This window comes from Pituophis catenifer, unplaced genomic scaffold (assembly GCF_029215685.1).
Source record: "Pituophis catenifer annectens isolate HBS135680 unplaced genomic scaffold, rPitCat1.0.hap2 SCAF_1, whole genome shotgun sequence".
Lineage (NCBI taxonomy): Eukaryota > Metazoa > Chordata > Lepidosauria > Squamata > Colubridae > Pituophis > Pituophis catenifer.
Window position 1 is genome coordinate 279,496,537 of NW_027256881.1, and position 13,214 is coordinate 279,509,750.

Below are 13,214 nucleotides of genomic sequence, written 5' to 3' on the forward strand. Positions count from 1 at the left end.
AAATAAGTTGTCTCATTTTTAATGGTGACAAAAAAGCAATATGTAGATTTTTCAAGGGGAAATGGTTTATAGTTTGCTTTATCTCATTTTTATCTCCCTTATTCACTTCTAGAAACAGATTAGAATTAGATAAAGCAATTTATCCCAGTAAAACCAGTAAAAAGCATAATAAATCAGCATACTTTGTCATCCCTTCCCTGATGCATCCAAATGTAACATGCCAAAGTATTAAATGTACTTCCTAAATAATTTTTTTCTTATTTTCAAAACTTGGTGATTTACCTATCCATTGGAAACTTCAACTGGACCATAATGCACCAGCCAAACTAATTATGGGTATTTATTATGCTGGCATGATAACTCCCTTCTGTAAGCTACAGGCTAGGTGCAATTAAAAGTGCTGATAATATCCTACCTGACATAGGATTGTGTTGCTTGTCGGACCAACTGCTCCTGTGGGTATATTTGCCCATCCCCATACATTCCCAAGGAGAAAGCAAACTCTTGGTCCTTTCATTGAAATTGTCATGTTATGAGGCCCAGGAGGTGTGCCTGTGATGTACCCTGCCATTTGGAATTATCTTTTCTTAAGTTTGTTTAAATGGAGCCGGAACATATTGGAAACTTACTCAGGTACCTATCCAGATGGATAGAAAAAGGCTAATCACAAATTATTTTTAATGTATTTTCTTTAACATAAGCCATTTGCGCTTCTCAAACTTTCAACAGATAGAATCCTGTGTATAGAACTTGCTATCCAGTCTTTTATATGAAAATGCTATTTTACTGCCAGGTTTTGGGTATCTCTGTAAAAAAAAAATGTGGGTAGGTATAGAGGTTGGAGAGATAGGCTTTGTAAATAAATATGTGCAAAAGTGACCAGATAGTTTTGTCAATCTCTAGTTGGTCTTTCCAAGTATAGACCACTATTTTAACAAAACAATTGGGTACAGCACTTTCATCCCATCTGTGCCCTACAGTAGTAGGCTCCCATGATTTTGGTGATAGACTATTCTGGGAGTTGGAGAGGAAGATAACAGGAAATTACACAACTGAATCAGGTGTAGATAGAAGACAAGATTTCTTCTAGAAACTGATCCAGTCTATTTGGATCTATTAAGAGAATTTAGCAGGAATAGTCTGACAATATAGTTACTACCTATAACTATCAGACCAATACTGGAAAGAAATTCATTGACAACAAAAATGACTAGAATTGCACACTTTTGGGGGCATTTGGGATCTAATTGCCCATCTGCTTTTGGGTTGCTTTTTTATGTTAAATAGGCTAGTCTAGTAATGATAATGAAGAGATTCATACTATAATGAATTTTGGAGAAATTTTGGTTGCTATTTTATAACACTACAGTTTTAAAATGTTATTGGGAGCAGGTAACAAAGTTTCCTATTGGTGAGAAAAAATTTTCAAGGGGAATTTGAGGACATCTTATTTCTTCTATATGTTATATATTAATTTTCAAAATTTGTCATGGCGGATTATCAAAACAAGATTATCAATTTGACTTGGAATGAATGAGTTGAAGTTCATTTTCTATAAGTTGATATCAAAGGATGCAGCAGTTGATTGAGTCAAAATTGGACTCATTTGCAGTGATTGCAAATTGTGTATTAGCATTTTGACATTTCCGTTGAATAACTGATACACTGTTTTCGTTTTATTTCTGGAAATATCTTAAGAAGCCCTTTGTTATTCTTTACTAAAAATCTGTTCATTCTGAGTTTTAATTCTCCTGATAGCTCTTTATAGTTCTGAACTACCTATATCTCTTCTTTGATAACCTGAGTTTTCCATATTCTATTCTACAGGTTTGATTTTTGTTTTTGTTTTCTGATCTCCAGTAAACTTTGAATAACATAAGTTAGCCATAGAGCTTCAGTTTTTAAAAAAGGTGAAATCTGGAGGGCAAACTAATGTTCATATCTAACCCATATGTTTTAAAAGAAACCTTTTTAGAAACTTTTTTTAAAAATATATAAAATGGCAATCCTATCTGAAATTTTAGACTAGTAAGGGTTAACCATTCCATAAACCACATCTCCCACACTGCAATGCTCAAAAACAAGTGTGGCTTCCAACATCATCTACAGCCATCAGTATCCAAGAAGCCTGCCAGGATCTTTTGTTGAGATGTAATCAGGCAGAAGCACCTTTAAATACCTCCATGACCACAACCGATAATGTATAGGACAGTTCCCAATATTACACACAGGTTGAAAAGGAATGCATGGAAGGGAAGAAAGCCTGATTTTTAACTGTCCTGTTGCTATTGCTGCACTGCTAAATATGTCTCACACACCTGCTAGAATTTGTTTAAGCAGTTTGTTTTGAGACAAAAAGGACAAATGGTTTCGCATTGTAAGTAGGTTTCACATACTGTGGTTTGAGGTTAAACTATTGCATATAATACATATTTCTATTTTTATCATAGGATATTATTATATACATTGTTTGCACAAACAATTCCATGTCAATCAGCCATTGTAACTGCACAGAAAAACTGATAATCGGTTTAGTAAGAGTTTACTTTTTAAACAGTTTCTGAACATGTTATTGTTAAGCTTTAATAAAACATTTTTTGCTGCATTTCCTTTCCTTATCTTCTCCATTTCTGTTTTTAAAAAGTGCAGGTGTGTTTTTCTTTTTTTAAAAAAATAATAATAATGGAGCTCTCTGACTGAAATTTCACAAAGTTAATGTGTTCCGAAAGCTTGACTGTTTCCCATTCTGCCAAAGAATGCCTTCCATGATACGGTAGCTTCTCATCAAATCATCTTTTCAAATCATCTCTCAGTGGTTTAAGCTGAATCTTGTTTTCAAATCTTGAATGTGAATGAATGTTGAGATGTATCGTTCTGAGCTCTTATCATAGATTCTTCTTGTTGTTTTTTTACTTCAGAAAAAATTAAAAATATTTTTTTAAATATCTTGATCCACAAATTAGAATCAAGTCTCTACAACCTTAAATCTCACATCTGAATGGAAACTTGGCTAGTGGAATTCATGTTCAAACATATGTGAATGCTCAACGTTCGAACAGAAATGCAATCTTCATTGAGCTCAGAGGTGGTTAGCCCCATCCAGTTTATTCATTAAAGGAATCCTGGCAACTTGAAAGATTTGCAAGACAAATCCTTTATTTCATAACTATCCCATATTTTTTTTCAAGGTCCCTTCTTGGATCCTCCTCCCATTTTATCTTTACAACAACCTGAGAAGGTAAATTGGGCTGATTACTGCCTCTCAGCACGAGAATTACCCAGTGAATGGATTGAGGATTTGAACCCAGCTCTTCATGTTCTTAGCCCTAAACCTTAACCATCATACTAAACTGACTAGGAAAAAAATATATGAGTGCCATTTCATTCTATCTGCAACTATACTTTGTGAATGCTCCATTGTCACACAAACTATGCCTTGTTACATTGAGGTCTCCATCTACTTCATGAAAAAGGTTTTTTCCCCCCTGCTTGTCTGGAATGTTCCCTCACTGTTCAGGGCATCAGGAAGTGAAATGAAACGAGGAAGCTCACATCATCTCTGCATCAGGGAGACAAATATCGAGCACTGGCAGCTCAGTTATTGATTCAGAGCTAAGCCTCACTCTCTCGCTCTCTCTCCCCGAGTAAGCAGTTACGCCTTTCTGGTTCGTTGCATTTAATCGGATTCCTACGGCTGCAGAGCAGAGGCAGAGAATTAGATTTTTTTTAAAAAAAAGTCTTAATCATGTTTACTTCAAAATCTAACTCGGTCTCTCCTTCCCCCTCCATGGATCCGACAGATCTGGATGCCTTGGATATCCGCACCAAAGTGCAGCTGTATGGAGTGCTCTGGAAGAGACCGTTCGGGAGACCGTCAGCCAAATGGTCCAGAAGGTAAGGCAGAAAGTGTCTGGGTAGAGCTGCAGAGGCAAAAAGGGAGGGCAGAAGAGAAGAGAAGGTGATTATGGAGTTCATAATGGGAAGGAAAATCCAGAAAATCTGGGAGAGCAATCAGGCTGGGGTTCTGAAATGTCCAGGCAGGATCTTAAAATGTCCAGACAGATGAGTTCCAGAATTGGAGACTACAGCCCAGGAATGGGGCTTGTATTAATGTGTAGGATCCAAATCATCATCATCACCATCATCATTATTGTGCAACTTTATGGAATCTATTAATTAACAATCTGGGCAAATACAATTTCTGTGTTGTGGTCCATTTTGTAGGTTGGCAAAGAGATTCTGCTTGCAATTCTCTGTGCTCTTCGAAGAAGGGGCATAGGTGACCTGGTGTTAGGCCAACTGTATATAAGAGACAGAGAAAACTTATGTAGCATTTCCATTTGGACTCCATGCTTTTTGTTTACAGAAGATACGCTAAATTGAGATCACTCGCATCTAGGGAAAGTTTAGCCAAGCAGTGAAGGCATTTTTTTCTTGCTTGCTTGCTGCTTGTTGTGTGAACTTAATTCCAAAGTGGTGTTTTTTGTTTGTTTGGTTTTTTTTTTTTTTTGAGAATGCTGGCTGCCTGATCTGAAGACATGACACAGTGCCAACACAACAGGGAGGAGCGAAACTGTTCATGATATTACATGCTGTCACTATCTAATCCTACGCACATATTTATCTTGTGCTCGTTGTCAGAATTGCTACACAATTCTATTTCTCAATCACAAAATATTACAGGTTAAGAGAAGAAAATGCCATCCCTATAATAAATATCCCATTCCTAAGTATAATTTTGGATTAGTAACTATGTATGTAATCAGGAGTAACTTATTCTATTGCCAGATTTTAGAAACATTTAGAACGTAAGGTTTCTTTTTAATCTTCCTGCTACCAGTCCTTCCAGAAAAATCTGTCTCTCTGCACTTTAAATTCCATGTGCATTTATACTTGCAGTTAATATATAGCCAACTCAACATGAAAGCACAGTGGATAAATATAAAGAGAAACTTGGATCAAGGGTTCCTATGAAAGAAATTCTGCTTGCAGAGTTCAAGATGGGAGATAATTTTTTTGCTGATCCTCCCTCTGTTTCTTCTTTTGCCTCATCATTCCAGCACAGCATAAAGGAACTGCAGAGAGGAGAACATGGTTTAGTAGTTTCCCTCTGCTCTCCCCTGCGAAGAGCCTCTGAAATGCTATTCCTTGAGTTCATCTGTTCAAAAAAATGAAGTTCTAGATCAATCTTTTAAAATAAGTATATGTATTTTATTGCTAATTTGCCTGAGCAAAAGAAGAAGAAGTGAAGCCTGTACTTCTACTCTCAACTTGTACCTGTGAACTCATGGAAAAGATATTTCAGGATGTGTGCATAGAAATTAGTGGGCCTTCTGCAGCTAAGTAGAGGCAAAAGTTCATGGCAGAACCCTTCTGAAGCAGAGGAGGTGTTGACTTGAAAGATTTAGCAAACTGTCAAGAGCCAAACAGAACTGATTCCTGATTAAATAAGAATAGTGGTGGTTTTTTGAAAATGTTCTCCAACCACAATATGAGGGCATTGTATATAATAGCACCTCCCACCCCACCACAGGCTCCATATGCCTAAAACATAGTAAAAATGCAAGTCATAGAACAATTTGCAAGGTAAGCAGTTGGCCAAAAAAGGTGATGAGGAGCTGTCACTTCCTCAGATCATCAATATTCTCTGGCACTGCTGAACTGAGGTCCCTCTTCTTAAAGAACTAAATGTCCTATAAGGAAAGCAGGACCTTCTGTCTGGCAGGAAGATGATTGTTATCTATGCTCCCCTGAGTTGCCTATTTCCATCAAGCTGGCCCAAACAGAGATGCTGAAATATTCTCTTCAATACCAGTCAGATTTTTGTGGAAACTAAGGTCCACGTACTGTAGCAGAGAAAACTCTCGTTCTCTGTTGTTAGCCTATCAAGAATAGAAAGGACTTTTAAAAAGAGACCTCTAATATCATGTTAAGACAATATATAAAATTTGCCTGGAATCTCTATTTTAGTTGTGCTTTCAGCTAATAAATGCATATAGACCAGTGGTGAAATGCAATTTTTTTTACTACCGGTTCTGTGGGCGTGACTTGGTGGGCGATGTGTGGCTTGGTGGGCAAGGCTTGGTGGCGTGGCTTGGTGGACATGGCAGGGGAAGGATACTACAGAATCTCCATTCCCACCCCACTCCAGGAGAAGGATACTGCAAAATCTCCATTCCCACCCCACTCCAGGGGAAGGATACTGTAAAATCTCCATTCCCACCCCACTCCAGGGGAAGGATATTGCAAAATCTCCATTCCCATCCCACTCTGGGGCCAGCCAGAGTGGCATTTGCCGGTTCTCCAAACTACTCAAAATTTCCGCTACCAGTTCTCCAGAACCTGTCAGAACCTGCTGGATTTCACCCCTGATATAGACGTGAAATGCAACCAATTGTACTTATGGTACTCATAAATTAAGGACCTATTCCCTCAAGAACAGTGTGTAGGAGTGGAAAGGATTACTGTCATGGGATGTATGGTTATTGGTTCTTTCCTAAGGTGACCAGATTTTAACATTGGTAAAGAGGGACATTGTGGGCGTGGCTTATTTTGTGGGCGTGGCTAGCTGGTCATGTGACTGGGTGGGCGTGGCTAGCTGGTCATGTGACCGGGTGGCCATGGCTATGTCTATAGGGTAAGGTGAACAGATTTTAACATTGGTAAGAAGGACACCATTGTGGGCGTGGCTTATTGTGTGGGCGTGGCTTGGAGGCCATGTGACTGGGTGGCGTGGCTACCTGGTCATGTGACCGGGTGGCCATGGCTATGTGTATAGGGACTACTCAGAGGGCTGAAAAGTCATTTCTGACAGGTCCTCACACTTTTGACTGGTCCTCACACTTATGACCATCCTCACATTTATGCCCGTGCAGCATTCTTAACAACCATGTCACTCATTTCACAACTGCTTCTCTTCAACAAGGTGACAAGATAGGGCAAAAATGTAAAATGTGAGGACAGTCGTAAGTTCGAGGACTGGTCAAAAGTGTGAGGACCAGTCAAAAATAACTTTTTCAGCCCTCTGAGTAGTCCATATGCACAAAAGGACTAACCAGAGGGCTGAAAAAAGTCATTTCTGACAGGTCCTCGCACTTTTGACTGGTCCTCACACTTATGACCATCCTCACATTTATGCCCGTGCAGCATTCTTAACAACCATGTCACTCATTTCACAACTGCTTCTCTTCAACATGGTGACAAGATAGGGCAAAAATGTAAAATGTGAGGACAGTCGTAAGTTCGAGGACTGGTCAAAAGTGTGAGGACCAGTCAAAAATAACTTTTTCAGCCCTCTGAGTAGTCCATATGCACAAAAGGACTAACCAGAGAGCTGAAAAAAGTCATTTCTGACAGGTCCTCGCACTTTTGACTGGTCCTCACACTTATGACCATCCTCACATTTATGCCCATGCAGCATTCTTAACAACCATGTCACTCATTTCACAACTGCTTCTCTTCACCATGATGACAAGATAGGGCAAAAATGTAAAATGTGAGGACAGTCATAAGTTCGAGGACTGGTCAAAAGTGTGAGGACCAGTCAAAAATAACTTTTTCAGCCCTCTGAGTAGTCCATATGCATTAAAGGATTACAGCAATAGAGAGGGATGAAGGAATGGAAATTAGAGTAGGAGTGAGGGTAAGAGAGGGAGGAAGAGAGGAGGAGAAGGAGAAAGAAAGAGGAAGTAGGGAGGAGAAAAAGAAGGTGGGGGGAAGAGAAAGTAAGAAGGAAAGAAAAGAGAGAGGTGGTAGGTTTGAGGAGAAAGATTGCTGTACAATAAAAAAGATGAAAGGGAAGAAAGCCAACCCCAAGCAAATATAAAGATATTAAGATAAAGAATGAATTGTTAAACTTTAAAGAATAAAAGAGAACAAATATGAATAAATAGCAATAATTAGAAACACACATACAAACATACAATGTATTTTCTTTGAACAGAATATTTGGCTGGTTCACAAATTTAAACAGCGTTTAGTCATTTCAATTAAATTTACAATTTCTATATTTCCTTTTTGCCATATTTATTCCTCATCTATTTTTTAAAAAAACCAATATTACCCTTCATCCTCATCTCTAATCTTAATCAAATTCAATTTTTCCCTTCTATTCTATATTATACCCCTTCCCATTGTCATCTATTTTTATATCCATCCTCACATTGTTTAATTATGTAATTATGTAATACAGTTGTTTAATACAAATTCAACATTTTAATATAAATCAATTAGTTATAAAACTATCTTTTTTGTATATTAATCAATATGAACATGAATATTCCAATTATTTCCATGCAATCCAATTTCTTACAAATCAATTAATTATATTTACCAATAATAATAAACCAAATAATTTCTCCCATATATTCCTCCGAACCACAACTTAACCATTTCTGCTTTCAACACAATATACAATTAATAGTATCTCAATTATTACAATTCCCTAGTTAAATACAGCTTTTTTTCCTTTGTGTTTTAAAATCTTGAACTCTCCTCCTAAATTTCCCATTGTTTGCAGTTTTTCACCTACCTTTTTTGGGGAGGAAAAATAAAAATAAAAATAAATCTCTCTCTGCCTCATTTTGTCACGCTGCACCAAAGACCCTGGTTTCGGTTTCGTTTCTGAAGCTTAGCTAGGGGGAAAAAAAACTGCTTTACACTGATTGCCTGTAGGGCAGCCCTTTGAAGCCCCGGGCAAGAGTTTAAACAGTTTTTTTTTCTTCTAGCCATCAGCTGGGGCTCAAGAAAAATCGGGACTTTTTTGAAACGCCGCGGGACGCGGGACAAATTGCTCAAAAGCGGGACTGTCCCGCCAAAAGCGGGACGTCTGGTCACCTTATTCTTTCCCATTTGTTTCACGAATTTGCAACAGTGTTAAGTGTTACTAATTTGCAATGAGAAGAGACAATAGTCAAGATATTTCACTTTTGCAAGCAAATGTATTATTTGCATAGGGATAACAAGGCCTATTAACTTGAAGGACAGCAAGCCTCATCAAGACACACAACAAGCACAGGGCTGGTCTAGATGGAACCCAGAGAAGTGTACAAGTCCTCTGCTCTCCACAGCTGAATCCCCATCTGGATGTTGCTCCCATCCTTTCAATGAAAGGCTCTGTCTTAGGCACACTTAGATGGCAAAACTTTTATTAGGCTTTATGTTGCTCTTTCTGTGGGACACACTAGACTGGCATCAAATTCATGTAATAGAGACAAACCCCATGCCATGCCATGCCATTTATTTGGGAAGAACAAATAAACTTAGATGCATGTTGAGTGATTTCAATTTAGACGGCAGCAAATATGAAAGGGAGGCTTAAACAATTTTGTCAAAAGGTGATTTCGATTTAACTTTCTCCCTCACAAAAAGCATACTTCAGATAATGAGGAGCAAAATATTAAAATTCCCTACTCCTAATAATCTCCACAATGGAAGAATGGATGGGGAAAATGGATGGAACTAGCAAAGTTACCCTAATTAACTGTTTTAATCAAAGAAAAGACTCTATCCAGTTTTGTTTCTACTTGGAAAACACTTCTACAGTTTTGTGCCCAAGATAGGGGGAAGAATGAAATTCTGACCTTGGGCTTTGCTGTTCAGTTACGTTTGTTGTGATAGAAATGATTAATATATATTAGCTGAAAAAAGAAGCAGCAGCTTTTGACCTGCATTTTTCTTCTATTGCACTGAAAAAAGTTGGAAATTAATCCATACTTCTTCTTTCCCTTCTTTCCATTCCCCATTTCCCTTTTATCTTCATTTTCATTTGTAATTTATATTTATAAATTTATAGTATGATGCTTTTATAATATGATATTTTTAAAAACATCAGCAGTATAAGTCAACAGAAAGAAGTTTCTGCCTTTTTAAGGAATACAAGCGACATTCTAAGCTACATCGATGAAGGCGCTTAGAAAAAGAGCTGATTCTGATGTGACAGAATGCAGGATAATAGAGTTGGAAGGGACCTTGGAGATCTAGTCCAACTTCCTGCTCAAGCAGGAAACCCTATACCAGTGATGGCTAACCTTTTCGGCACCGAGTGCCAAAAGTGTGCACGTGCACACACAACCATAATGCAGTGCACGTATGACCTCCCTGTGCACCCACCCCCATACATGCGCGTGTGCCCCCCACATGTGTCCTGTCCCCTGCACATGCGTGACCCCATGTACACACCACCCTTGCGTACACCCCACCCCCTTGTGCGACCCACCCCCACACATGCACCCGCATCTCCCACATGCGCTCTGCCCCACGCATGCACACATTCCCCTCCATGTGCACCCCGCCCCTGCATATGCACGCATGACCCCCCTGCATGTACCCCACCTCTGTGTGCGCCCCATCCCAAATACATGCACATGCATCTCCCACATACATCCCACCCCCGTGCATGCACTCATGACCCCTGCATGCACCCCATCCTCATGTGTGCCCCGCCCCACACACATACGCATGCGTCTCCCACATGCCCCCTGCTCCCCGCACATGCGCGGCAGAGACCCGAAAACTAGCTGGCCAGAAGTAGGCGTGCATACATGTGCAGCGGAGCTGAGCTGGGGTGACGGCTCATGTGCCCGCAGAGAGGGCTCTGCATGCCACCTGTGGCATGCGTGCCATAGGTTCACCATCACGGCCCTATACCATTTCAGACAAGTGGCTGTCCAGTCTCTTCTTAAAAACCTCCAGAAGAATCCTCTGTTTTAATAACTGATAGATTCAATTCTACCAGTTGAAAGCAACCATCAGTAAAAGAGAGGAAAGAGTTCCTCTTGCAAACCTCTTTTTTTGCATTCCCTGGAGGAGGCAGTCTTGCAGCTTCATCAATTTTTGTGACTTTATTATTAGAGTGTCACCAAACAGCAGTGATGTTGACCCAGCTCTAAAACAGAGCACGATTCATCTGCCACAGTTTGACAAGCACTCTGCTAAAATAGCCACAACAATTCAATGGGCGTATAACAGCTGGTACTGATCGATCAGAGGAAACACAGGAGCAAAACCTATTTAAAAGGAAACTGATCAACACTAGGCAATTACAATTAGAATATAAAGAAATGACCCCCAACTAGCTATCTTTCTCACCCCAGGCTCATACCTAGTGACTACGGACAGCTGAAGGTTTGGAATAACAGTAGATAGAACCTTTTCCTAAACAAGAACTAAGATCCCATAAGTAACTGTGCTTCAGGAATTGTTGCAGGGAATGTATTGCTTTAAGTATTAGATTCTGCCTTACTCATGAGTTCATTGGATTAAATAGAAAACTTCAACATCAATCTGGACATCCAAAGTTTACAAAGATGCTTTGAATCATCCATGCTGAAGCTTTTTTCCTCCCTAAATTAAATCTCTCTCTTTTCCATTTAATAAGCAGAACTACCAACCTCATCTCTCCTTGGTTTGTTGCCAAAACATGTAACAAAAAAGTATGCCATTTCAGTAGGTACATTTGAGATATGGAAAGTCTTGGAGACGCTCTTGTTCCATTTCTATCAGAATCTGTCTCCCAAAGGATGAAAATTATCCCAGTTTCAATTGTGTGCATTATTTGGTGCATTACCTGGATGTTTTAGAACAGTACAGTAGAAAAGAAAAAAAAATCTGTGGATCTTAGATCGAAGAATGTTAAAAATCGGAGTGTACTTAATTGAGTTCTTTTAAGTTTTCAAAGAGTTTATAAATATTAGCTAAATGAGCTCATTAACTGCATACATTAGAAACCATAGCAGCATTTTTTTCTGCAGAAAACAGACTTTCTGAGGGTTGATCACAGAATGTATATATTTTTCTCAACTATGCTACATGCATGTGTAACTCATTTTGTAACAAACAACTCATGGTTCACTCTTGATTTTATAGCACAACACCCACCTCTACTTGCAGATTGCAAAATTCTGGATGGAAACAAAGAAATATTTAGTAGAAAACTCTTTGCTGCCATCTAATGGTTGTCCAGATTTTTTTGCAGCCCAGATATAGCAGATTCATTTGGTAGCAAATGAAATTATTCAGATAGAGAAACACAAACTCCTGGTTGTGGTTTGTAAATCACTGTTGAATAGCAAAGATCCTGCAGGTAATTTCTCAAAATGGGTAACAAAAAAGTCTCCCGCTCACCCTTGTATACCCATACATATAATCACAATGCTTGACAATCTGTGAGGATTGCCAATCTTGTGCGCTTGGGGCCTTCTCATTTTAAATTGTGGAAGATTTGAAGCAGCAACACCACCATAGTTTTTGATTTGGCATTTGGACACAATTTTGTCCTTTTAGCTTTTCTTACAAAATTATTTCTGTCCAGGATCAGAGAAATGTTTTGGACAGAGAAAGCTGTCCAAAACATTCCATGGTATTGAGACTAGTTGAGCTATGAAAGGAAGGATGGAATCTAGGATAACATTCAAGGAATGTTTCTTTTAAGAAGAAAGCAACCCCTGGGTTACCCAGTATTCACATTTGTGAGTACCCAGTCCCAAAGCTTCTGACTCTCAAGATAATCCTGCTGCAAAGTTACTGTTTCGAAAGTAATTTATTTTCCATTCGTTTTAAAACGTCTATGTATTATCAGTTTAATGTGCCTATATTATAGAGGTTGTCAGCATTCTGATGCTGCCATAAAAAGGAGGAGATGAGGCTTGACTTTTCACCTACTTATTTTCTCTGTAGATAATATCCCCTAGGAGATGGGAGGGGAGGGGGACATTCCTGTAGGCTGAGGTCAGAAGCTGGGGAGACTGACTTGGAAGATGGCCAATGAGAAGATGAGAATTGAGGAACAGAAAGGGAAGGGTTTGGGGGTCAGAGGTTAGTATCGGCTGCGACAAAGTCAGGGCCAGATCTGTCGTACTCAATAAATGGAATATTTCAGCAAAGATTAATTGTTTGGGAGTACAATTTATTTGAGATGACATCGAAACCTGACAGGTGATATTTTGTCTTTGAGATATGGGTGGTAAAGTAATTGGTGCTTAGCCATGCCATTGTTGACAGAAATGATTCTGGTCTGATTTTATGAGGAAGTTAAAGAAAACTTCATCAGGAACTTAAAAGAATTGAAAGGTACCTTCGTTCTGTTTAGACAGAAAATGTTTTCTTTTTGCTAAGAGAGTTGCCGAGAATTGGAACTGCTCTGAAATTTGTCTATAACTCAGGACAAATACATCTCTTATCTTAATTCCTTTTGTGAAAGACATTTCCAATTTGGA

General features: G+C 38.9%; 1 protein-coding gene across 1 annotated transcript in view; it reads left to right on the forward strand.

Moving 5' to 3' along the window:
* The first annotated feature begins 3,745 nt into the window (after positions 1 to 3,745).
* Positions 3,746 to 13,214, forward strand: part of PLEKHD1 (pleckstrin homology and coiled-coil domain containing D1) — a 35,807-nt gene continuing 26,338 nt past the window's right edge. Inside the window, exon 1 of the mRNA XM_070931261.1 lies at positions 3,746 to 3,894. Coding sequence (XP_070787362.1) covers positions 3,746 to 3,894 — 149 coding nt within the window. The remainder of the gene's footprint in view (positions 3,895 to 13,214) is intronic.